Here is a 26,996-nt window from a genome sequence, read left to right as displayed (position 1 = left end):
AGAACGCCTCAAAACATCTGCCCATTGATGTCAATGGGAAAACGGAGTTCTGTTCCGATGGGCCGTTTTTTTTACGTGGCCGTTTTGAAAAACGGCCGCGTAAAGAAAAGTGCAGGTCACTTCTTGGGACGTTTTTGGAGCTGTTTTTTCATAGACTCTATTGAAAAAAAGCTCCAAAAACGACCGTAAAAAAACGCCTCAAAAATCGCGAGTGGCTTAAAAAACTTCTGAAAATCAGGAGCTGTTTTCCCTTGAAAACAGCTCCGTATTTTCAGACATTTTTGATTCAGCGTGTGAACATACCCTTATAATTACAATAGCTCAGATAATGAATAAGTGTAAATGGGCATTTAATAGGGGCGTTTTCAGGCTTAGTACCTAGGGGCAGTGTGAACTGTAAATAGAGACCTTGTTATGGGGGGACTGTGACTATAGAAGCACTATAGGGGCAATATGGCTGTCACTGTAATGGGGTTGTAGTTGCAGCTACTATTATGGAGGCACTGTGACTAGTCATTGTTATGGCAGGGCTCTATGGAAAAAAATCATGCCCACTTATTACACTAGTTTTCTTATGTGCACATGCCCACAGTCCCAATTACTAAAGGGCTTCAATGGTTTGTGTTAGGGTACAACAGGGCAGAGAATGGGAGATCAGACCCACAGTGTAATTTTCTCCCAGGACATTCTTGCAGATATCAGGGTAACAGGTGGGTCATGCATAACTTCTAGACCTCCTTTCCACCCTCTTCTTCCTCATGTTGTACATATGACGCTAATAGCAACATCTACCAACAGAAAGCGAATAATTAGGCATATGCACGCTGCTTTAGAAGCTATTGATGATTGATTACAATTCCGGCCGTGCTTCACGGAGCGCGATGACGTCAGTTATGCGCCTCTTTCCCCTAAACTGAAGCGCTCGGTTTCCTACAACTCCCAGCTCCCCTTGCGGCGACACCCGGAAGAGAAGGTGTTGTTGGCATCTTACAGCTGAGAGCAGGGAGCCGAGTGCGGAGCAATCATGAATGTGGTGCTAGCGGTCAAGCAGTATGTGTCCAAGATGATAGAGGACAGCGGGCCGGGCATGAAGGTGCTGCTCATGGACAAGGAGACGGTGAGAGGCGGGGACTCTATGGAAGGCAGAGGATACATCCCTTTAAAGGGAACCTGTCAGCAGTTTTAAAGCCTCAATACTGCTGACAGGTTCCCTTTAAGTTCTTCGTTTAATTTACATAAAATTTGCATATCATGTCCTCAGCCCCTCCAGGCCACATATGGCCATTTTTATGGGTTATCAAATGGCAAAGCTGGCTGTGACTTTTAGTGCCAATCAGGTGACCGTTCAGACTATACTAACGTGTATCTGGTATTTTACCACAGTCCTGTATCCACTGGTTGTTGGATGTCAGATAGGTGCGGGGTCCCCCTCTGATTGCTATAACCGGGGGCGCTAATTCCTTATTTGTCATAGATGGAGCAGGTTGCATACACGCTCCACCATCACTCAATACAAATCCTCCCCACCATGGCCTTCATAAGAGATGGGGGGGGGGGTCCCTATTTTAGTGACTGTTGGGGTTCCGTCGCTAATTATTACCGTTACGGTAAGAGGGGGTACAATCTCTGGTCTCTTGGATTGAGCAGGGAGGGGCACTTCTGATTGGCTGAAGCTTGACACCATCTCTTCACCTATAAGACACCTCTTGGTCTGGACTTCAAACTCGGAGACAGATCCCATCACTAGAGCTCCAGGATTTGCTGCTGAGGGTCCTCCTAACCTCCAGACGACAAGTTCCCGCGTGTGGGAAACCCACTAATGGTTCCACAATTGTGGGCAATGTAGAGAACACCCAATAACCTGTGACAGTGTGATTGATCCCATGTGTCTCGTTCTCCTACAGACAAGTGTGGTCAGTATGGTCTACACCCAGTCTGAAATCCTGCAGAAGGAGGTCTATCTGTTTGAACGCATCGACTCGGCCAACCGGGAGAACATGAAGCACCTGAAGGCCATATGTTTCCTCAGACCTACCAAGGTAATGGTACAACAGGGTGATGACCACCACCAAAACGGTTTAAGAGGCGATCCGTGACCTGTATGATAGGAGCTCTTCAAGCCAGAAGGTCCCATACCCTAGAGAACCAGGTTCTTGAAGAGAGCAGTATGCCCTGTGTATATTTTTCTGTCCCCGGCCAGCAGCCACTTCCTCTGTAGAGACTTGTATTGAAGTGGTTGTCTGGGATAGTAACTAACAGGAGCTCGAGTAGAAAGTCCTGACTATGGTTGAGCACCAAGTGGTAGTCACTGGTGGCCTGGGAGAGATCAATATATCCAGGACAACGCTCCCTCCTATGGGAAACCGGGCACCATAGGAACCCCAAACCACCTCTGAAAATTGAGAGGTGGCATCTGATTGTTGCTAATGGCAACTGCTCCATTGTTTCCTTGCACTAGTTTCGATAGGACCCTCCCTTTTTAATTGTTTTTTAAATGTTTGTTCTGTCTCTTTAAAGGAAAATGTCGACTACCTGATCAAGGAGCTTCGCAGACCGAAGTACAGCGTCTACTTCCTCTGTGAGTATATAAGGGACTGAACATGTAGAAAATGAAGATAATGAGCGCCAGGCATGAAAAATAGCGCAGGCAAAGCGCCAGTGTTATGAGCAGCACTAACAATTATTTGCCGGCTGAGTTTGCAGGCTTGAGGATCAAGGAGCTCTCGTCCCCAGCTACATATTATGTAGTCACTCGTTTACAGTCACCAGGACGGACTCTTTTACGTTACTGATTCCCTAATAATACAATATCGTCCACAAAGTGATCATTATTGGGTTGGTACAAGTTACAGCCTGGATTATACTTCAGAGCTGCGTTCACAATTCTGCAGGCTTTATAGCTAAAATCTCCCATCATTCCCCACTGGCAAAGTGTCTGCATAGAGCGAAGTGTCATCTGTATATCAGGCACTGTACAGTCATTTGATATAGGAGAAACAAACTGCCCCCTGTAATATAGGAGTGAATCTAAACTGATGGGGTGGGAGGTACTGACAACAAGCATGTTGACTGTATTCAATAACCACCAACAGGATTGTGAGTGCAGCTCTGGAGTATAATACAGGATGTAACTCAGGATCAGTACAGGATAAGTAATGTAATGTATGTACACAGTGACTCCACCAGCAGAATAGTGAGTGCAGCTCTGGAGTATAATACAGCATGTAACTCAGGATCAGTACAGGATAAGTAATGCCATGTATATACACAGTGACTCCACCAGCAGAATAGTGAGTGCAGCTCTGGAGTATAATACAGGATGTAACTCAGGATCAGTACAGGATAAGTAATGTAATGTATGTACACAGTGACTCCACCAGCAGAATAGTGAGTGCAGCTCTGGAGTACAATACAGGATGTAACTCAGGATCAGTACAGGATAAGTAATATAATGTAAATTACTAAACTTTTTATTTAGATTCATTCTGTTTATAAACTGAAGTTGTGTTCAAGTGTGGACATATGGTTTAAAAGCATCCAATAAGACTTAGTCTCACAGCCTATAACAAGATTACTATTCATTTTTTATTTTCATTTCAGATTTTAGCAATGTGATAAGCAAGAGTGATGTAAAGTGTCTGGCTGAGGCGGATGAACAGGAGGTGGTGGCAGAAGTGCAGGTAAATGTACAGGTTTATGTATCGTTGACAGCCGAGCGATGCAGATACAGGTGTGGAGGGAATAACTTCTGCATCTCAAGCAGGCAGATTAATAATGACCGTCCTTCTACCATGACAGGCTCTATTTAGGGGGTTTTCCCGTTTCATTAAGCGATGGCATACTACTAGGATATGCCATCACTTTCTAATTGGTGGAGGTCCAACATATTAGCCCCCCACTGATTCTGTGTGGGAAACTGCAGCACAACCCAACCCAATTCAAGTGAATGGGGGTGGCTGCAGATGGTTGGCCGGGAGCGCCGCTGTGCAGGGGAAACCTTCATGGGCACGGAGTGTTAAATCAGCGACGCAGTCCCTTCATTCTTAGAATCTGGGACCCACAGGTAAGAATATAATGACTATCCAATCCTGTGACCCCATTTTGCATTAGAAGCCTCAGTAAGGAGAAGCGTGGCAGAGCTGGTGGTACGTGTGCCCAGCTCTCCATTATAATCGGATATGTGAGCCGCTAGGCGTGCCCACTTTTCTCTTTCTGTATCTCCGATATACTTGTCTGGATCACTCCCTATAACTCCTCCATAGGAAAGGGGGGGGGGGGGGTGGTGTCTGTTGTCCCAGCTGTGGGACCCCTTTATAGAATTTCTGAGAAGGAAGTATTAAACATTATTTTCCCTTTTTCTCTTACGTTGGAGGAATTATTATCTAACACTTCTGGTGGTTCTACTTTGATAGTAACATGGGTCATACTGAAGCATCAATGCCCAACCTCACTAATGCTGGGCATCCCACAGACTGTTGTCAATGTGGTGTTATATGGGTGATTGAAGTCTTGGTGTCCTACTTTACAGGCCTCATGCCCGCTTCAGTTCTTTCCTTCAGGGTGCTATCCGTTTTTTTTTTTTTAACTGATCGCACCCTGACACATTCATTTCAATGGGGCCATGCACACTTCCGTTGTTTTAACGGAACCGTGTGGCCGTTCCATCAAAAATGGTCTCGGCCTTTTCATTGAATTAATCCGTGAAACAACGGACTGCACACCAAAGCCATACCGATCCGTACGACGGCCAACGGACGTGTGCATGAGGCCTTATGCCATGTTCACACAGAGTGTTTTGCAGGCGGAAAATCTGCCTCCAAATTGCCGGGTATTTCGGCTGCAGCCATTGAGCGCCGCGGGCAAAAAACGCAGCGAAAAACTCTCTTTGCCTCCCATTGATGTCAATGGGAGATCCGTGTCGGAAATGCCCGAAGAAAGGGTACGTCGCTTCTCTATCCCGCAGGCTTTTTTTTTTCCACTTGCGGGAAAAAAAACGCCTCTGCCTCCCATTGAAATCAATGGGAGGCTATTTCGGCCATTTTTTGCAGCAGCTTCCGCGGCAAAAACCGCAGCAAAAAACTGTGTCAACAGGGCCTTAGGCCTCTGTAAGGGTTTTCACTGTCCGCAAATACGTATCCGACGGCTATGGGTACACATCGGTAGTCGTCCGCAGTTGTGGCAGCGCCCACAGCCTTCTATGGGTGAGTCCGTACCGCAATTGCACACAAGAATAGGACGTGTTCTATATTTTGCGGATCCTTTCTACGGCCCGGACACACATCCGCAAATATACTGATCCCGTAATTATGGATGACAATCACGGTCCTGGGCATGGGGCCTTACATAGTTCATTTTTCTATTTTTCCAGGAGTTCTATGGAGATTACATCGCTGTGAATCCTCATGTGTTTTCTTTAAACGTAGTCGGCTGCTATCAGGTAAGATGACAACGCAAAGAAAAAAAATATTCTGCTCACCGTGCTTCCTATAGTTGCAGGGGTTACGTCATTCTGGTGGGGCTCGGATAAATCCGTATCGGCAGACGATACAAACCGTGAAAAAAGGGCAATTGAAAAATCCAGCGCTTCATACAGGATGTTCTTGGATTTTTCAATTGCTGTATTCATATATCGGGTACGATGCCCTGATCAGTCTCATAAACCAGGGTTTTGGTTAAAGCCTGTGGGGGCCATGTGGGTCTTCTTGGTGGTTCTGACTGGCTGAAAGGGTTAATTAACGGGCCGTTTGCACCATTTGCATATATCACGCGTTACATTTCTGCCTTTAATTTATTCGGTTCTGTCTAGAAACCTTTCTCCTGTGAACATAAGATTGGTCACTGTTCTGTATACTGCCGGCAAAAAATGCTGAGCAAATTGTATCTTCCTGAGGGGAATGGACCTCTGTGGTGTTTAGAGGCAATACCCGCTGCTTCAGGGCTATGTTAAGGAGTAACTACCGTCTCCTAAAACATAGTGACATGTCAGAAGTTGTGATCCGTGTGGGTCCAGGTCAAGACCCCCCCAGCGATGGCTTAAACGAAAGTGCTTTTGACTGTAATGGTATAACTTCGGCTCTTCTCGGGTAGGCGGGGTAATCTGAAGACGGGCTCATGGAAGTCTTCAGTTAACTCTGTCTTTCGAAGAACAGCCAAAGTTATCCCATTACAGCTGAAGGGGCACGGTGCTTGGCTAAGCGCTCCTTCCCCTTCCTTGCAGCGGTTGGAGGTGTCTCAACACCCAGAAGTCCACCGATCAAAACTCTTGACATGTCGCTATGACCTGTCAAAAATTTGAGACGACCGTTAAGAGCATTACTCTTTAATATTTTTTATTTTTATTTTTTGGCAGCAGAATGTAGGCTACTGTCTGTCGCAGTCTGTATTCTACCTATCCTCTACCAGGATCGGACAATCATCTGAAACACAAGGAAATTTGATTTTCTTGCTTCTTTGCTTTACCAACATCTATCCCAGTTGCAAATTACTCCAGATATAGAACATTGAGCCTATGACATGCCGTAGAAGAGGGTATCTGTGGTGCGTCCAGGGTGCTGAGACTCCCTCAAACAAATCATAGGACAAATGGGGCTACAGCAATCGTCATAGCGTGGCTTCCGCTGGCTTTACTTTGGACAGATGCTGTTGATGTATGGCCCATATTTATCTTTCTGCTCTTTTGTTCTAGTGATCCATGGTGGTCTCCGCGTCTGGACCTCCACTGATACGATCTTCAGACATGTCTATGGTTTCGATATTGAGCAGACTTGCAGTACGTGAATGTAGACCTCTATGATTTCTCCATTTCAGGGTAGGAACTGGGATCCTGTCCAACTATCTAGAGCCACACAAGGACTGACGGCTCTGCTCCTCTCCCTGAAGAAATGTCCAATGATCCGATACCAGCTCTCTTCAGAAATGGCCAAGAGGCTGGCAGAGGGAGTCAAGGTGAGTGCCAGTCACTTGTCTGATTTTATCAGCCCAAGATATATTTCAGGTTAAGACTCGCTTATTTTTTTGTCCTCTCTCCAGCAAGTTATTACTAAAGAGTATGAACTGTTTGATTTCCGACGCACAGAGGTGCCACCTCTGCTTCTTATCCTGGACCGCTCTGATGATGCCATCACACCTTTGCTCAACCAGGTAAGTGTCGTTGTCCCCCTTGAATATACGAAAAAAAAAAAAATAGCCTAATATCTCTTAAGATGTGACGCATTGTAATCCATGAACTGTGAGGCCTTCACTCATTGACCTGGAATATACATATGATCTTCTATATATGATGCTGTATAAGGGACACTTTGCTGAAGGACTCTAGCCAGTATTACAGTGGACCTGAACATAAGCGATCGGCATTGGGTGGCATTTGAAGACTTCTCCATGCTTGTCTATAGGGGGCAGCAGTTTCCTTTTCCCATCTGCCAGCTTATCTGTCCTGTGTAGTTATGGTACTGTGACCCAGAGTAGAGGGTTTATCCACTTTAATATCACAAGGATCTGCCCTTAACCCTGTTTACGGTGTGTAGGATCATTATAGAGCTCAGTTGATTGGCCCAGAGGGATCACCTGACTGCCTCCATAGCACCTTTCTTATAGAGGAGTTGTGGCTTCTGTCAAGCGATTCCTTGTGGCCAGTCGGCTCAGAGGGCAGAGCTGCTCTGCCTTCCCTACTAGGGGTGGAAGTGGGTACATTTAGGCCCCATGCACATGACGGTGTCCGTGATTACGGGCACGGCCAGCCGCGAACAGCCACTCGCATTTGTGGGCTGTGCTCCCGTATAAAGTATGGGCGCATGGTCCGCAGAAGGCAAAAAATAGGTCATGTCTTATCTTTGGCGGAGGCTTTCTACGGCACGGACACCTTCTCGGAAATATACGGGAAGGTGTCAGTCAGCCAAAGAAATGAATAGGTCCGTAATTACGGACAAAATCTACGGTCGTGTGCACGGTGCCTTACATACTGAAGCACGACTTTAATGTCAGCCGTCATTGCTGACCAACTTACGCGGTCTGTTTTTATGGTCTGACAGTGGACGTACCAGGCGATGGTCCATGAGTTACTGGGCATCAACAACAACCGTATTGACCTGTCCCGTGTGCCGGGGATCAGCAAGGATCTGAAGGAAGTTGTACTTTCTGCGGAGAACGATGAGTTCTATGCTAATGTAAGTCATGAGTGAATGGAGAAATGTATAAGTGCAAGTAGCCCACGCTTGAGTTCTTCCTATTGGCTGTACTAATGGGTACATCGCCTTTTTGCAGAACATGTACTTGAATTTTGGCGAGATCGGGACCAACATTAAGAACCTAATGGAAGATTTCCAAAGGAAGAAACCCAAAGAACAGCAGAAGCTGGAATCTATCTCCGATATGAAGGTAGGAGACCACATGATGTAACGCTCAGGCTCCCTACAAGGCTGGATTCTGATGACCAACGCCTGACACAAGTGACGTAAGGTCTGACTGGCCGCAGGAGCTCATGTTTCTGTGTCTGGAGAGAACAGACCTCCCGTGGGCCTCCCTACTTTGCACTGCGTTGTCGTCAAGGGGAAGTATGGAGCGCGCTCACGGGCTGAGCGCGCTCCATACTAGGCGGGTGATGGCTGTTTTATACAGTCGACACCTCACTCCAGCGGGCGGAACCAAAGTTCACTTTGATTCCGCCCGTTTAACACTTTAAATGTTGCGATCAATCATGACCGCCGCATTTCAATTGTTAGAATCAGGGGGGCGCCCCCTCAAATACGCCATCGCACCACCCCCTGCGGCTCGATCGGACGTTTACAATGGTTGTTATGGCAGCCTGGGCCCCCAGGTCTGCCATCTTTGTACTCCTTTGTATTCTAGCAGGGCTTAAAAGGAGACTGTCCGTATCACGATATACTGCAATACATTAGTATTCCAGTATGTCATGCAAGCAAGCAATCCAACGCTGGTTCAAGTCTCCTAGGGGGACTAATAAAAAAAGTATTAAGTTCAAAGAACCCCCCTTTTCCTATTTATTTATTTTTTTTCCCCCCTAAAGCAATGTGAAAAAGATAAGTTAACATAACTGGTATCGCCGCGTCCTTAAAAGTCTGAACTATCACAATATAACGTTGTTTAACCCACTCGGTGATCACCGTAAAAATAACAAATTATAAAATACACATCGCTGTTTTTTGGTCATCTTGGCTCTCCAAAAAAATTAAATAAAAAGTGATCAAAAAGTCGCATATACCCCAAAATGGTATGGGTGAAAACTACAGCTCGCCTGGCAAAAATTAAGCCCTCACATCACTAAATTGACGGAAAAATAAAAACGTTATGGCTCTCAGAACACGGTGACACAACTTCTTCTTTTTATTTATATTTTTATTTTTTTAGCAAATAGTTCTATGTTTTTACGGCGATAAATTTTGTATCCCTGTAATCGTATCAACCTGTAGAATTAGGCGCACATGCAGTTTTTACCACCTGATGGACTGCCGCAAAAACAAACCCCCCCCCCCCCAAAAATGGCATAATCGCTGTTTTTTCCCATTTCACCCAATAAATAATTTTCTTCAGCTTCCCAGTACATTATGCAACACAATAAATGATGCCAAGGCAAACTGCAACTTGTCCCGCAAAAAACAAGCCCTCATATGGCTATGTTGAAAAAAAAAAAAGACGTTATGGCTTTTGGAAGGCGGGGAGGACAAAACCAAAATGAAAAAACTGAAATTGGCCATGTCTCCAAGGGGTTAACTTTCAAAATATTATTTGCTGTGCATTCTCATTTTCTACCACTAGATGGCAGACGTGCCCCTTAACTTCTGGCAGAAGGGTTTAAAGGTTTTTTTTCCCCCACAATTCGCATTTATGGCATATCTAATTGATATACCATAAATGTTAATGGTGGGAAATCCCTCTATAAAGGGCCATTCAGTTTACATAAAATATGTTTTTTTCTTTTCCTCAACATCTGTGCTGAAATATGATCACTTGACGTTACAGGCCCAAAGCCTGAGGCTGCACCACTGAGGGAGTCTGGTATATAACAAACCAACAAATCTCAGTATAATAGTAAGATATTCTTCTGGTAGGTCTCCTTTTTAATACATATTTACAATCTTGGAACAGCCCCACGGTGCACGTTTTTAGCCCCAAAAAATATGCATAACTAGCAATTCCTCACTTTCTCTGCCAGCTAAAACGAGCAGATTTGCTAATACACCAGGGCATTCCTTTGGAAGCTCCACAAAAAAAGAATCGCCTACCCAGAGGTTCTTGGCAAACCACTGTAGACATAGGGCACCCATTTGATCCATTTAGAGAACAAGACTATTGGTTCACTCCTACACGAAAGCACAAGTGGCACTTGGTAACCAACAGAAATGAAGGGGCACCTAGTCGTCATAGACCAAGGGTACAGCTGGCAAGCGGAAACTTACCTGCCCATGGACAGACTCGTGTTTCTCTTCCAGGCTTTTGTAGAAAACTACCCACAGTTCAAGAAAATGTCCGGCACTGTGTCCAAACATGTGACTGTGGTGGGGGAACTGTCTCGGCTGGCGAGTGAGCGCCATCTAATGGAGGTGTCTGAAGTGGAACAGGAGTTGTCCTGTCAGAATGACCATTCCAATGCTCTACAGGTGAGATCGCACCCTCAGTGCAACTCCTATAAGTGAACCGCAGTCTCTAGGGGGATATTTCACGTATAACCTATTATATGACCTGTGTGATTACAGCAGTTCTGTATAGCTGGAGGCCTGTGGAAATCATTGCCATGAAAGGCTTGTCCGCAGAATACAGACAGCCTTTTTGCTGATTCCTGCACGGCAATGGCAGGAAGTTTTTAAATCGACTTTGCAAGTTCCAAAATGCCTGAAATCTCCAGTTGTTGCAGAAAAAAACGCATCTAGAGATCACAACATAGATCAAGAACTTCATTGAATTCAATGTAAAATCTATTGCGAGAAAAGAGCAGGGGCTATGCATTTCTATGAAGCTTGGGTGACTTTGTGACTAAATGATAACGCCAGAGCTCCTGAACGTGGCTGCTGTAACTTTTTTACTTTTCGGACAAGAGGAAGAAGAGAGCAGGAACGTAACCGCATGATGTAATAAGATGTAATGTCCTCGAACAGTTACTGACGGTACATAAGGTTTTTAGGTGAGCCAACTCCGCTTATATTTCTTGAAGTGGAGGCATCCAAATGTTTCACAATGGAAAATATTTGTAGCTTTGCCATCAAACAACCAAAATGGTCTAATTGGACCAACTAGGGTGTAGTGCAGCCCCCCTGAACATTGGATGGTTGATGTTCGCTGCTGAAAATTGTGGCATGAACACGGCTGTATACCAGAAATACCATACAGTAATTCATTATAATGAACTCTTAAACCCCCCTGGCTGCGCTCTACCACTTCAAAAGACTTATTAATTATTGTCATTGTTCAAGCCCCTCAGTCGTCTCATTCTCCACACAAAGCCACAATTAAGAGACGTCGTGCCCTGTCATGGTAAGGTCATGCCAAGCCGTCCTGCACTCTCTAGGGCCGATGACACAGCCTTGTGTGTAGGCCTGAGATGCTGAATGAGACACATTCAGAGGTCCTGTCATATGAATAATGAGCCAGAGACTCCATTAAAATCACGCAGACAATGGCCGGGCTGTGCAGCGCACACAGACGTCACTGGTACACTGCGTCCTTTCCATCAAGCCTGTGTGATGTGTCTGCTACGTTGCCCTCTGAAGGTTACATACCAACAGGGTGACCGGGACAAGGCCTGAGAGTGCCACAACCATTACTGTTGATGGAGCCCACTCCTCAAATAAAGAAGTAAATAGTTGTCCTCTTCTGTTACAAATTCTGTTCATCCAAGTCTAGAAAAGCTGGGTGACAGCCATTACATTGTTACGGAGCTCTCCCAGGATGTAACTCTGGATCAGTACAGGATAAGTAATGTAATGTACGTACACAGTGACTCTACCAGCAGAATAGTGAGTGCAGCTCTGGAGTATAATACAGGATGTAACTCAGGATCAGTACAGGATAAGTAATGTAATGTATGTACACAGTGACTCCACAAGCAGAATAGTGAGTGCAGCTCTGGAGTATAATACAGGATGTAACTCCGGATCAGTACAGGATAAGTAATGTAATGTATGTACACAGTAACTCCACCAGCAGAATAGTGATTGCAACTCTGGAGTATAATACAGGATGTAACTCAGGATCAGTACAGGATAAGTAATGTAATGTATGTACACAGGGACTCCACAAGCAGAATAGTGAGTGCAGCTCTGGAGTATAATACAGGATGTAACTCAGGATCAGTACAGGATAAGTAATGTAATGTATGTACACAGTGACTCCACAAGCAGAATAGTGAGTGCAGCTCTGGAGTATAATACAGGATGTAACTCCGGATCAGTACAGGATAAGTAATGTAATGTATGTACACAGTAACTCCACCAGCAGAATAGTGATTGCAACTCTGGAGTATAATACAGGATGTAACTCAGGATCAGTACAGGATAAGTAATGTAATGTATGTACACAGGGACTCCACCAGCAGAATAGTGAGTGCAGCTCTGGAGTATAATACAGGATGTAACTCAGGATCAGTAATGTAATGTATGTACACAGGGACTCCACCAGCAGAATAGTGAGTGCAGCTCTGGAGTATAATACAGGATGTAACGCAGGATCAGTACAGGATAAGTAATGTAATGTATGTACACAGTGACTCCACCAGCAGAATAGTGAGTGCCGCTCTAGAGTATAATACAGGATGTAACTCAGGATCAGTACAGGATAAGTAATGTAATGTATGTACACAGTGACTACACCAGCAGAATAGTGAGTGCAGCTCTGGAGTATAATACAGGATGTAACTCAGGATCAGTACAGGATAAGTAATGTATGTATATACACAGTGACTCTACCAGCAGAATAGTGAGTGCAGCTCTGGAGTATAATACAGGATGTAACTCCGGATCAGTACAGGATAAGTAATGTAATGTATTTACACAGTGACTCCACCAGCAGAATAGTGAGTGCAGCTCTGGAGTATAATACAGGATGTAACTCAGGATCAGTACAGGATAAGTAATGTATGTATATACACAGTGACTCTACCAGCAGAATAGTGAGTGCAGCTCTGGAGTATAATACAGGATGTAACTCCGGATCAGTACAGGATAAGTAATGTATTTCTAAAGTGACTCAACTTTTTTTGTCGCTAGACCTTTTTGTAAAGTGTTTGTCCACATTTGAACACCCTTTAACAGTGTAGTTCGCCACTGAATGGTTAACCTTGGATTAAGACACCCTATATTTTCTATTTTTGATGAATCCCTTATTTCGGGACATTGAAAATCAAGCAACAATAAACTTTTTAGATAGTTATTCTTTAAGTTTACGTATCTTGATGCAGGACCAGCTTTGAAACAAGGTTTTGTTACTGTTCAACACGTAGGGGTGGAGCTGTGACATCATTACATTCATTTGAGGGCTTGTAAAACGTAATAGATGACATTGTGAGCATACTTGCGTCTCGTGATGGGTGTATATGGGCCCCTCTTCACTATATTTTGAATGGACAATATGTTTTTGTTATTTGTAGAATGTGAAACGCCTTCTGCAGAACCAGCGCTTGCCAGAATTGGATGCCATCCGTCTGGTCATGCTCTATGCTCTGCACTACGAGCGGCACAGCAGCAACGCTCTGCAGAGTCTTATCTCTGACCTCCGTAATCGGGGAGTGTCTGAGAAGTATCGTAGGGTAAGTATTTTCCGTTGAACCCCCATGACTTTATTCACATCATGATTTAAAAAAAAAATAATCGGTAGAGTTTGACTCTTGTTTGTCAAGCAGCTGGTGTCTTCTGTGGTGGAATTTGGTGGGAAGAGAGTCCGAGGCAGCGATCTCTTCAGTCCGAAGGACGCCGTGTCCATCACCAAACAGTTCTTTAAGGGACTTAAGGTCGGTGAATCTTTGACGAATCGTAGAATTTTGACAAATCATCTGCATTGTAAACTCATTGAGAGCAGTGAGCAATTTAGATCTGAGGACTCTGTCTACACATGAGTGCTTATCACTTATGCTTGATGCTGGGCAACCACTACTGGTCCCTGATGGTGGTCCTTCAAGTTCATAGTCAAAAATAAGAATAGTGCAAGAATTAGGAATATTTTCTTAGCAAAGTTTGCCTACGGAAATTAGAGATATATATATCTCCGTCACCAAAAACTTATGGTATAGGATACACCACGAACGAAGGTCATGAGTGTTCATGACATATCCGTCAAACGGATGCCTGTGACGTAATGACCTACTGTGTCATATGTCATCCATAGACTCCAATGTTAAAAAAAAAAAACGCGCGGTATACGTTTTTGCTTTTGTCCGGATGGAAAAAGCGCAGTCTACTATGTTATTCCATCCTTTGGAGAAAAAAAAAGGACTGACATACCAGTCTGACGGAGGCAAAAAGGACACTCCTCAGCCACGTCCCCTATTCTAGACCCTCCTAATAACTGTTGAGGAAGGTGCAAAACGTGTCCAACGCGCATAATAAATCTGTACTTCACTTCTAGAATTCTGCCGCACGTACTAAATCTCCCACATTGTCTAAGATTTGATCAAATTCCCCTAATAGCACCAACGTGTAATAGAGGAATATGATGATGTATAATATACTTATCACTAAATTTCTGCTGCAGTCCCGCGCCAACACTCACCACTCGCTCTAGTTGGGCATCGTCTTGCACTTGCAGCGCGTTACGTTCCTTCTATACGTCCTTGTGAAAAACACTGGACCAGAGCAGAAATGTAATGGTGTTTTTTTTTTTTATGTGCTATTTGGGGAATCTGACAAACCCCTTTTCATTTAGGGTAACAGCGACTCACTAGGACCCAATGATTGTCCACAGCACCTTTAGGCTACATTCTCATGAGCGTGGGAAACCTCAGGAAAACTACGGTTTATCATGTCCGAGGTGCACCCGTGTGGGACGCTTTATCACGGATCACCTATAGACTAGAATCTATGGAGGGATGCGTGGAAAACGCAGGAAAATAGGACATGTCCATGGGTGTTTTTAACGGCAGTCACGTGGATGAGTTATGCGCTCGTCTGAATGAGCCCTACAAGGAAGGAGTTCGGGTGATCCTAATCTGAGTAGTATTTTCTTGTGTACCTTTTGTATAGGGGGTGGAGAACGTGTACACTCAGCACCAGCCTTTCCTCCTCGATACCCTGGACCAGCTTATTAAAGGGAAACTGAAGGACAACACGTACCCTTATGTGGGCCCCAGCACACTGCGAGACAGGTAAGAAGCACGTCATTTGCTTCTCTGGGAGAGTGACCACTGCTACCAGGCCTCTAAATCTCAGATTTTATGGAGGAATTCCAAGTAATCGTCTGTGTCCATGAATGTAACATGTAGTAAGGTTCTTCAAAAATTGTCACCGGTCTTACATTGCGGCTCTTGTGATACACGGTCATTCATTTCAATGTTTCCCGTCTGCAGGCCTCAAGATATCATTGTCTTTATGGTTGGAGGAACGACTTATGAAGAAGCTCAAACGGTGTATAACCTGAATCGTACGACACCAGGGGTCCGCATTGTCCTGGGGGGAACCACCATTCATAATACAAAGAGGTAAGGTGTGGACTGGGTAGGATGTAGTGTAACCTCATAGGTCGGGTCCGTCGCTGATACCAGTCGGTATATTACACATAGGAGGGTGCACCGGCCACGTTCAGTGACCACATATAATCTACACACTCGCCTCCCCGAAAACAGACCGTCATGCCACAAACCATCTGCGGGTCCCAGGCATCCCGTTACTGATACATAACATCAGAAACCTGAGCCAGGCTTTTTCCTATGGTCTCTATGTAATGTACGATCAGTCTTGCTGGACAGACCCACGCGTGTAATGAACGCCGTCGCTCATCTGACACCGGAGCCGCGCTTAACCGTGTATTTTCCAGTCCTGTCATCAGGTGCCAGAGCGGGAAGAATTGGGTTACAAGATCTGTGTAATGGGGTCAGTCAGCGCTGAACGTTTTCTAGTGAATTGATAGAAAAGGTTAAGGCTGACGGCGGCGATGGCCGTTCCAGGGGATACACCGCCGCCATCTCCTTGTATGTGATTGGTAACCGGCTTGTCATGATGTCACTGTGTAAGGATTATGGCGGTCGCTGATTCCAGCTATATTTCTTCTGTAAATCCGACTTCTATTACAATTATCGCTTGAAAGTTGAAATCGAAATGAATGACGCATTAGGTCATCGTGATGTCAGGAGATTTAATCTGTGGTTCTGAAACTGAACCGATTCCAACAATTAAGTAGCCTCGGCGCCCTGTAGATCGCCAGAGCTGGACATTTTACGTTTGTCAAATAGCCAACTCCCCCATAAAATTGCATGCATGTTTATTGCCAAATGAAGAGATAAGCGTTGACATACACACCTGGTGCCGCTTATCTCACATAAGAGACAAAGGTATCTAGCGAGCTAAAATTCAACATATCCAATTCACGAGTAGGACGGTTCTCGCGCACACTATGTGCAACCCTAACTCAAAGTAGTTTACAATTGTTTTCAGTTCCTCGCTATTTTCAAGATCTCTGCTTGCTGATTGTGGTTTTTGCTTACAACCACAGGCTGAAACCCTATAGAGATGTAATACTTCTCCCAGCTGAGCGTTTGCTAGAATTATATCCAGTCTAGACCATCCTTGTTAGGCCAGATTCACACGAACGAGTGCAAACTCAGACGGCAGTTTTTCACGTCCGAGTTGCACCCGTGCGGGTCGCGTTTTCACGGATCCCCATAGACTTGAGTCTATCCAGGGATCCGTGAAAACGGAACAAAATAGGACAACGGGCCGTGTGAAGGGCCCCATAGAAATACACGCGTCCGTGTGACAGACGTTGTTTTAACGGCCATGAGACAGATGTTTACTACGGTCGTCTGAATTCGGCCTTCGTGTATCCGTCTGGGTTCGAGGGAAAGATTTGTTCTACTGATGCATTTAGAGCACATATGATTGTCTAGATTGCATATAATTTATAATGTAAAGCAATCCGATTCTGCTGCATCGTACAATAAAATCGGGGAGGGGGTGATTTATTATTTTTTTTCTACTTCCGGTCTGCCACCTCATTGGAGAAAACTGCAGTCACACGCCTCTCAGCCTGAAATGGCTGATAACGGAGGACAATAGATTGTATTCAACCGCACAGCAAATGGACATAACAGAACATTGTAGGTTTAATGTCCCTTTAAATATTTGCACAGCCCATAATATGGCTGTGTTTATACCCAGATTGATGGGGATTTTAAAGGGGTTGTTCAAACTGGCAATCCCTTCCTAGAACGAAGCCACCCTGGCTATCACCTGTAACTCCTATGGGAAGCGGCTTGCTTTAATTGAATGGATCACCATGTAATATACGGCTCCTTGCATTCTATTCATGAAGGGGGGGTCCCAAGCAGGGAACCTCTGCCCTATTCATCACCTTTATGGCCTAATAGGGCACGTGGAAAGGGGTTGTCGAGATGAGACAACCCCCCTAAGTAATTCTCAGCGGGATAGGTCGGTAAAGTCTGATCAGTAGGGGTCCGGCCTTGTTAATCCTGAGAGGTTTCGGTATCCCCCATTCGTGGAGGTGACCATGCTTGTTTTTTTTCTGCTTTTCTATTGATGGTTGGCACAGGCTCGTTCTCTGGATCTGTGGGGGGTCCCAGCTGCTGGACAGACTTGCATGACCTATCATTTTGGGACGACCCCTTTGGTACACGAGGCCCGTTGTAACCAACCATTAGAGCATTTTCTTTCTAACGCCCCCAAATCCTTTCTCCAGATTAGCGGTGGTCACAGGAGGGCCGGATATTGATAGGTGCAGTCGTTTCCACATCAGTGGTGGAAAAAATATCCAATGTATTTCACTACACAGAGCCGGAGCTCAGGTGATGTGTCAGGGGGTCACGAGCAGGAATGTTTGTGCGCTCCCCAGTCTCACCGCGGCTCCCTCCTCCCCCAGCGCCTTTCAATTATTTACATGCACAGCAGGCTCAGGTGACGGGATTTGCATGGAGAGTAGAAACACTAAACGCTCACACACCAAGACCCCATTAACCACTGGGTGGCCGGGTTACCGGATCACACCTCGTTCTTCCTAGCGAGCACCTGAGGGTTTTGCACAATTTCTTAAAGGGATTTTCAAGTTTTATGTAAAGTTTAGCAACTTTCTAATATTGTCTTACAATTTTACAGATCTCTGCTTGTTGTCAGTGAATGGAAACAATATTATCTTTTTTTTTTTTTTTTTTTACATCCAGCGGCTGAAAAGCTGTACAGACCTGCTACTTCTCACAGCTTAGTCTTTGCTTCAATTGTTTTCAGTCTAGACGGCTGATACAATAATTAACTTTTTTAGCCAGGATCCTGAATACTCAAAAGCGTAGCATGGCAATCGTTAAAATGTGAAGCTTAAAGGGAACCTGTCACCAGCATTTCACCTATTAAACCAGCAATACCAGGAGGTAGTGGGTGAAAAATCATTTCTATATAACCTATAATTGTCTTCTTAGTCGGCTCTGTAGCTTTGGTATTCAGTGTTTTTAGTGTTCCCGCACCGTATGCTAATGAGCATAAGAGTCAAATCTTCATTCCTCAAGTCTTTCCGAGTTTATCTCACCTCCTTACTTTTGATTGACAGCTCCTCACCTTCCCCCAGCACGCAACATCCCGCGCTTGTGCATTGATCTCCTCTTCTCGGGTGTGCGCACAAAGGGACACCGGATTATTTTTACGATAACAGGCGCAAAATGTTTGCAGACCGTTATTTACAGTCGGAGGAGGAGTTTAGCAGAGGGGATAACCGTAATGAACTTTTTATAGTAGCGGCCAGTGAGGGATAAGTAAAGTTCAATAGGTGAAATGCTGGTGACAGGTTCCCTTTAAAAGGGTAATTCGGTTTTAGCAAGTATAATGGAGTTATACCGTTTTCTTATATACTGTACTTTCATGGTTTTCAAGATCTCTGCTTGCTGTCGTTCAATAGCCACATTTATTTATTTTGAGTGGATAAAAATCTGTCCGTGGTCATGTAATATACACACTCGGCTCATTATAAACATAGATCTGATAACTGTACTGTGACAAGGCGTGCGCCTGTGTGGATAAAGACAGATTTTTATCCACTAGAACAGTGAGGCCACGGACCAAAACCAGGCCGTGGATTATTTGGTACTGGGCCGCGGTATCTGCCTCTGTGGCCGCAGGGAATTCCGGGCGAAAAACCGCACCAAATTGTAGTGCAGTTTTTTTCCCCCCGAATGTCCACTGCGGAAAACTGCTGCGCATTCAGCCGGCCTGCGAGCAGGTCAGCCTCCTTGGATGACTTTTTTTTTTATACCAGGAGACCGCTGCAGCCTGTGATTGGCTGCAGTGGCGGTCACATGGGATGAAACGTCATCCCGGGAGGCCGATCTGGAGAAAGAAACAGACTTCGGAGTAAGTATAAGATTTAGTTTTTTCGGAGTTGTTTTTTTTGCGGCAGAATCGCTGCGATTCCACCGCAATAAACGCAACGACTGCTATTTGTTGTGGGCTTTACCTGCCCATTGAATTCAATCGTGAAAACCCTCAACAAATAAGCAGCGTTTCCGCAAATCCACTTGACGAGCTGCGGAATAAAACTGCACCGCAGGTCAATTTCTGATCCACTTTGCTGCTACTGTATGATGCCGTGGAAAATCCACAGTACGTGCGCATCGTGTGAACTGACCCGAACCCCCTCCCCTTCCGTAGGAAAAAATGTCTTGGAAGAAACTGGTCCTTGTTTAAAAAATAGGTTGGGAACTGCTGCACTAGAAGTATTCAATGAAGGCTTCTATTTAATGACTGCAAGCAGGGATCTTGCAAATCACGAGGATTTTATACAGAAAGTAGATATGAAAATTGTGTTACTTTCATTATACAAAGAATGACATGTATATGCTGAATCAAGAAAATCACATTTTAACGCTTTACATTGCATCTTTTTAAATACTGAAGATTCTGGATACATAAAGAAAGTACGTTTCGACTTTTGAACAAAATTTTGCAGTTTACAAATAGAATGAATCTACATAAAAAGTAGTCACTGCATACATACATTACTTATCCTGTACTGATCCTGAATTACATCCTGTATTATACTCCAGAGCTACACTCACTATTCTGCTGGTGGAGTCACTGTGTATATACATACATTACTTATCCTGTACTGATCCTGAATTACATCCTGTATTATACTCCAGAGCTACACTCACTATTCTGCTGGTGGAGTCACTGTGTACATACATTACATTACTGATCCTGTACTGATCCTGAGTTACATCCTGTATTATACTCCAGAGCTGCACTCACTATTCTGCTGGTGGAGTCACTGTGTACATACATTACTTATCCTGTACTGATCCTGAGTTACATCCTGTATTATACTCCAGAGCTGCACTCACTATTCTGCTGGTGGAGTCACTGTGTACATTACATTACTTATCCTGTACTGATCCTGCGTTACATCCTGTATTATACTCCAGAGCTGCACTCACTATTCTGCTGGTGGAGTCACTGTGTACATACATTACATTACTTATCCTGTACTGATCCTGCGTTACATCCTGTATTATACTCCAGAGCTACACTCACTATTCTGCTGGTGGAGTCACTGTGTACATACATTACATTACTTATCCTGTACTGATCCTGCGTTACATCCTGTATTATACTCCAGAGCTGCACTCACTATTCTGCTGGTGGAGTCACTGTGTACATACATTACATTACTTATCCTGTACTGATCCTGCGTTACATCCTGTATTATACTCCAGAGCTACACTCACTATTCTGCTGGTGGAGTCACTGTGTACATACATTACATTACTTATTCTGTACTGATCCGGAGTTACATCCTGTATTATACTCCAGAGCTGCACTCACTATTCTGCTGGTGGAGTCACTGTGTACATACATTACATTACTGATCCTGTACTGATCCTGAGTTACATCCTGTATTATACTCCAGAGCTGCACTCACTATTCTGCTGGTGGAGTCACTGTGTACATACATTACATTACTTATCCTGTACTGAGCCTGAGTTACATCCTGTATTATACTCCAGAGCTGCACTCACTATTCTGCTGGTGGAGTCACTGTGTACATACATTACATTACTTATCCTGTACTGATCCTGCGTTACATCCTGTATTATACTCCAGAGCTGCACTCACTATTCTGCTGGTGGAGTCACTGTGTACATTACATTACTTATCCTGTACTGATCCTGCGTTACATCCTGTATTATACTCCAGAGCTGCACTCACTATTCTGCTGGTGGAGTCACTGTGTACATACATTACTTATCCTGTACTGATCCTGCGTTACATCCTGTATTATACTCCAGAGCTGCACTCACTATTCTGCTGGTGGAGTCACTGTGTACATACATTACATTACTTATCCTGTACTGATCCTGCGTTACATCCTGTATTATACTCCAGAGCTACACTCACTATTCTGCTGGTGGAGTCACTGTGTACATACATTACATTACTTATCCTGTACTGATCCTGCGTTACATCCTGTATTATACTCCAGAGCTGCACTCACTATTCTGCTGGTGGAGTCACTGTGTACATACATTACATTACTTATCCTGTACTGATCCTGCGTTACATCCTGTATTATACTCCAGAGCTACACTCACTATTCTGCTGGTGGAGTCACTGTGTACATACATTACATTACTTATCCTGTACTGATCCTGCGTTACATCCTGTATTATACTCCAGAGCTGCACTCACTATTCTGCTGATGGAGTCACTGTGTACATACATTACTTATACTGTACTGATCCTGAGTTACAGCCTGTATTATACTTCAGAGCTCTACTCCCTATTCTGCAGGCTTCAGAGCTGAAATCTCCCTGCATTACTAGCTGTCTCAATGTCTTTCCAAAACTTTCGGGGAAGTATAGTCTTTATACCAGGCACAGATAAGAGTATATTTGAATGATCCCCCAGCATTACTGGGCCTTGGCTAAGCTGTTAGGGGTGTGGCTGATATTAAGCTTGCTGACTGTTTCCAATAGTAGCCAGTAGAATTGTAACTGCAGCTCTGGAGTATAATTTAGGCAGTAAAGCAGGATCATTACTATATATGCATTGTATTTACTCAATTACTTAACACTGTTGTTTACAAATATAGGTTATATGGTAAATAGGGTGGGATGGGCCCGTATTCACCATCTAGATGAAAGGGAATGATATTCTCAGCGAGGCTGCTGGCCCGTACTCATCACTAATATAAAATGCTGCACTTTGGGTGCAGCCGAGGAATCCCCTGCCTATTAAACCCTTTTATTCCAGCTGCGTATGGTATATCTTCAATTTCAGTGTAGCCGGATCCTTTCGCTTCGGGATTAATGACGGGATCCCATGAAAAACAAGGGGATTTCAGCTCTTAATACCGCAAGCTGCCCTCATAAGAGTCATCTAATCCAGTGGCCTAATTGTTATTTCCAGACCAGCTTACACCATCCGTCTCTGACGTACACTAGACTCCCTGTAACCTGCCATTGATCAGCAGTCCGGGTCTATTCACACTGCGTTTTCAGTGTACAGCGGAGGTGTATGGCGGGAGTATTTCATGATGTATACCGCCGGCGGATGCCACCATTTCATAGTTTTAGCGCTTCAGAAATTGGCACGTGTTTTCGTCACTAATCTATTCTGTTGGGGGCATCCTACTCATGCTTATCCGTATCCTCCCACATAGTCAGACGTGGGCAAGGTACGCACACTCCTCTGCTGAAATACTTTGTGCTGCTGACCACCTGCTTGTCTAAATTCCCCTCCCATCATACACTAGCCTGGTTCTCAATGCGATCATCGCATGTGTAGACAGGTCACTGCCTCCCCACAAGATCAATGTATATTTCACCTGAAATACTCTGTGCTGCTGTGACTATTTAAAGGGTCTGAATGGCTAAGGGGTGTTGACACCATCCACAAAGACTGAGGTTACACATGGATGAGCAGAAAATAAAGGATTATAGCAAAATCTGATCCGATCTGTCTAGTTTTATTTTTAATAATCCTGGGAATGAATCACAAACTGAGACCTGGGATTTATAATCTCCATGACCATTATATTCCCTACTGTTCACATTATAATGATATGCAGCTTGCTTATATACCCTATGTGTGCGTTTTATATCATTTTTCTTTACTTTTCAGTTTTCTGGAAGAAGTTCAATCGTTTGGTTTCCACGGCCGCCCTTCAGAAACTTACCAAGGGCCAACACGGTCATCAGTCAGGCGATGAGGACAAAAACAGGGCATTCCTATCCGGCCTTGCCCTGCCCTCCCTGGGGGTCCACGTGTCATGCTGTGCATTACGTTCTCTCTCCATCTATTGTACAATGTCTGTGTCCTCTCTCCAGGGTTTATGAGCATGTTACACTATTAGAGCTCCACGCGGATGACCACAAACATATGACTTCGGCCCTTCTGACCCTTTGGCCAACCACTAGGTGCCTGGTTAGAGCACATTTATCTAATGGGGACAATCCCTGTGCAGGTTTGAACCTTTTAGCTAAAGCCTAGAGCCATGTCCGTATGGAGCCTTTTAGTCCGTCCGTGTAAACACCAGAGCCCGGTAAGGTTTTAGGGCAAAAGATGGACTTCTATACCTTGTTGTCTTTTCAGGGGAAAGGAAATAAACATTGTAACCAGGCAGGGGGAGATGATACAGAGAAGGGTGTTCTTTTTGAAAATGAGGGCGACTTATTTAATTTGGGGGTGGGATGCAGGAGATGGCTTAATGGATCATGTAGCTGTAGACAGGCCTAAAACCCTTGATCTTCGGTGGCTCCAATAGGGCTCTGTCCAGCATCGGGACCCAGGAGCTTCAGGAGTCCTTGCTGCAGTGTTGCTGGGACATGGGTGCGGGGCTTGTTTTTTTTACCTAATTATCCTTAACAGGGATGAGCACCTTTCTAAAAGGACAAATTGTAGCATCTGCATTACCCTCTCCGGCCAAAAAGGAGCACGTCGCTGTGACCACCACCAGAAAGGTGCCATGTGCAATCTGGTCAGAGGCCTCATGCCCGTTGCCTTGACTTAAAGGAGCTTTACCATCAGGACAACACCTGTCCCCATGCCGTATTTGGGTATATAGATTTCATAGAGGGGGGTCCCCCGCTTGAGACCCCCCCCTCTGACAAGCAGTAGGGGAAACCACCTGCGGGCTGCATCATCCCCAAGAAGTATCAGCTTTTTGCTGGGTATCCTGGGAACCAGACCCGCAGCGGATCCCCACTTCCGCTCTAAGATTTAGGCCTGGGCTACACAGAGACTTTGTAGCGCAACTGATTAATTTTAACTATTGAACTACAGCAGCAGTCCATGAGTTGTGCGCAAACTTGTGGACTACTGTCACGGTGATACGTTCCTACAACTTAAATCTGACATTTTCGTGTGTAGAAGTTTCACTGGCTGTGTGACGGCAGATCCATTATACAGGGCTGCCTAGTCGGCAGATGTAGCATCTGGGACCTAGAGAACCAAGGTGGGTTTGTATTCACAATAACACAACTTTTTATATGCCAGGAATTAGTGTTGGCACCGGTTACATCGATGTAATGTTTGCCGTGTAGACTTGATTGTATCTGGTGCAAACACATAGCCTGGAAACATTTTTCCCACGACTAGTTTCGTTATTAGTAAGCATGTCGCCCAGTTTTGGGTTACAGCCCTGCTGAAATGGACAAAGTCATCTTTTTACAGTGCCGTTTAGTGCAGTCTAGTTTCCCTGTTATCAGCCATAGGGCTTGGGAGGGACTGACTTTAGTGGTTTTCAGACTAGCAGATTGTTTCGAAGACGTCTTGCCCCTATGATCACTACTTTATCGCCATGGCTCAAGTGCTACGACCCTCCAGAAACATTTACCCTCTAAGAGCAGCTGCTTTATCCCTCGTTGATTACAATGGACATCTTCTCTATAAGGCTGTGTTCACATGTCGCGCCCAAATTCCGTTTTCTGCTGTGATTTTTCTGAAAACCGCAACGTATGAACCCAACCTAAGGCCGGGTTCCCACGGAGCGCATACGCTGCGTAAAGATCACGATGCGTCTGATCTGGAACCCGCAGTACATTGTGTCCGAAAAATCGCAACACATTTTGGTGCGGTTTTTCTAATGGAATATCTGCTGTGGAAGAAAGCCGTTCATACCTGCCCCCTCCCTGGATGACGTTGCAGGCCGTGTGATGCCTGTGATTGGCTGCAGCGGTCACATGGGATGCACCATCCTCCCAGGAGACCGGACTGCTGAATCTCATCCACTGTGCTGCTAATGTAAATGCTGCGGAATGTCCGCACACATTTCTGTTGTGGAAATTCCGCAGCGTTTACGCTACGTGGGAACCTGGCCCAATGATGACGCCTTTTTCAAGATTTGGGCAAAAGTCGAAGTTTTACAAAGATGTCCGCCTTCATTAGGCTTTGTAACGCTCCTGTGTATCTGTGACTGTGTTTTGTTCTTCTGTAAATCACTGATGTCTTCGTGTACTAATGGCATTTAATAAATGTCTAATTCTACTCAAATACTTTACATCTGCGAGGCCGGTATATTTATAGATACGTTATCGTTTTAGGGCCAATGGAACAAGGTTACCGGCTCAGGGCATTTCACTGGCCCGGACTCAATGACCACTCGCTTCCCGTTAGAACTACATTATCTCGGCAGCTCTTTGCTCTGATGTTCATAGAGGGGTCCCAGATGGGGGACTCCTTTCTGTGGGGTCCATATGTCGTAATAAAGCATATAGAAAAGGGTCGTCTTAGTGAGACCAGGCCTTTCACACTAGGCGTAAACACTGTGGATTTTCAGCAAAGTAACGCGTAAAAAAAAACGCAGAACAACTGTTCAGAAATTGACCTGCGGTGCATTTTTTTAAGCCGTCGCATGTCAATTTATGCTGCGGAGTCTCTCTGGTTTTCTGAATTCAATGGGGAGGTAAAACCCGCAACAAATAACAGATGTCAAAAATCGCAACTTGGAAAAAATATATAAATCTCATACTTCCCCCAAAAGGCTCTGCTCCTGCGTCCAGCCTCGAGGCATGACGTTACATCCCATGTGACTGCTGTAGTGGTCACATGGGATGTAACGTCATCCCAGGAGGCCGGGCTGCAGGACATCAGAGAGACGTGTCACCATGGTTACGGCCGGGGTAAGTATGAAAGGTGTTTGTTCTAGCGCTTCTTTCCGGAGTGGAAATTCCACCTGAGAAACTGCACCAACTGAACTGTCCAAACTTAACTTTTGTCAGATCAATACACTTGTTACTGGTCGGATGGACGCTAAAGAGGTGTTCACCAAGAACAAACAGATGTCCCAGGCCATTAAGGCCTTGTTCACAATGAGTTTTTGGCCGCGGAAACCGCGTCAGAAAATTGCAATGTCAATTTCTCTTGTCAAAATGCTGCACGGAAGATCCGAATGGAAATTCCTCAGTGTTTACGCTGAGTGGACGTGCCTTAAAGGAGTTGTCCAGGTTTAGAAAAGCAGGGCTGCTTTCTTCAAAAAAAGCGCCACGTCGGTCCATGGGTTGTGTGTCCTATTGCAGCTCAGCCCTATTCACTTCAATGTAGTCAATCTGCAATACCACACACCACCCATGGGCAGATGTGGCGCTGTTCCCATAAGAAAGCAACCATGTTTTCCTAATCCTAGACAACCCCTTTTACTCAAAAGCAAAGGGCTGGGTCCAACTTCTCGAACTCCCAGCAATCCGCTGATATCACCAGGGGAAGCAGCATGTGTCTACTACAGGGGAACTTTACTATTACATGGTGCCTATTCACAGCGTCCATACCATAGAGGCAGGCCATGCGGCTTTGGGGCCCTTGGAGAGAGAGAGGGTCCAGCTCTGTTTAGTCCTATCTTGCTACGGA

At 44.9% G+C, this 26,996-nt stretch overlaps 1 protein-coding gene and 1 long non-coding RNA gene across 3 annotated transcripts in view; one reads left to right on the top strand and one right to left on the bottom strand.

Moving 5' to 3' along the window:
- LOC142664495 (uncharacterized) overlaps window positions 1-26,996 on the bottom strand; it is a 109,771-nt gene that overhangs the window by 8,990 nt on the left and 73,785 nt on the right. The gene's annotated exons all lie outside the window — the stretch shown is intronic.
- VPS45 (vacuolar protein sorting 45 homolog) lies at window positions 942-25,643 on the top strand. 2 transcript variants are annotated; one of them, XM_075843279.1, is made up of 15 exons: window positions 942-1,117; window positions 1,905-2,039; window positions 2,518-2,578; window positions 3,601-3,680; window positions 5,369-5,437; window positions 6,808-6,945; window positions 7,030-7,140; window positions 8,028-8,162; window positions 8,260-8,373; window positions 10,446-10,613; window positions 13,595-13,753; window positions 13,847-13,954; window positions 15,183-15,304; window positions 15,506-15,637; window positions 23,274-25,643. In XM_075843279.1, exons 1-15 carry the CDS (start codon window positions 1,025-1,027, stop codon window positions 23,359-23,361), a joined length of 1,713 nt encoding a protein of 570 aa, XP_075699394.1. In that variant the 5' UTR covers window positions 942-1,024; the 3' UTR covers window positions 23,362-25,643. The 2 variants fall into 2 exon arrangements, with proteins under 2 accessions (XP_075699394.1, XP_075699393.1); XM_075843278.1 differs by having other exon boundaries at window positions 13,844-13,954.

The sequence above is a fragment of the Rhinoderma darwinii genome, chromosome 12 (assembly GCF_050947455.1).
Source record: "Rhinoderma darwinii isolate aRhiDar2 chromosome 12, aRhiDar2.hap1, whole genome shotgun sequence".
Taxonomy (NCBI): domain Eukaryota; kingdom Metazoa; phylum Chordata; class Amphibia; order Anura; family Rhinodermatidae; genus Rhinoderma; species Rhinoderma darwinii.
The sequence above is the reverse complement of the archived record's forward strand: the minus strand, read 5'-3'. Positions and strand labels throughout refer to the sequence as shown.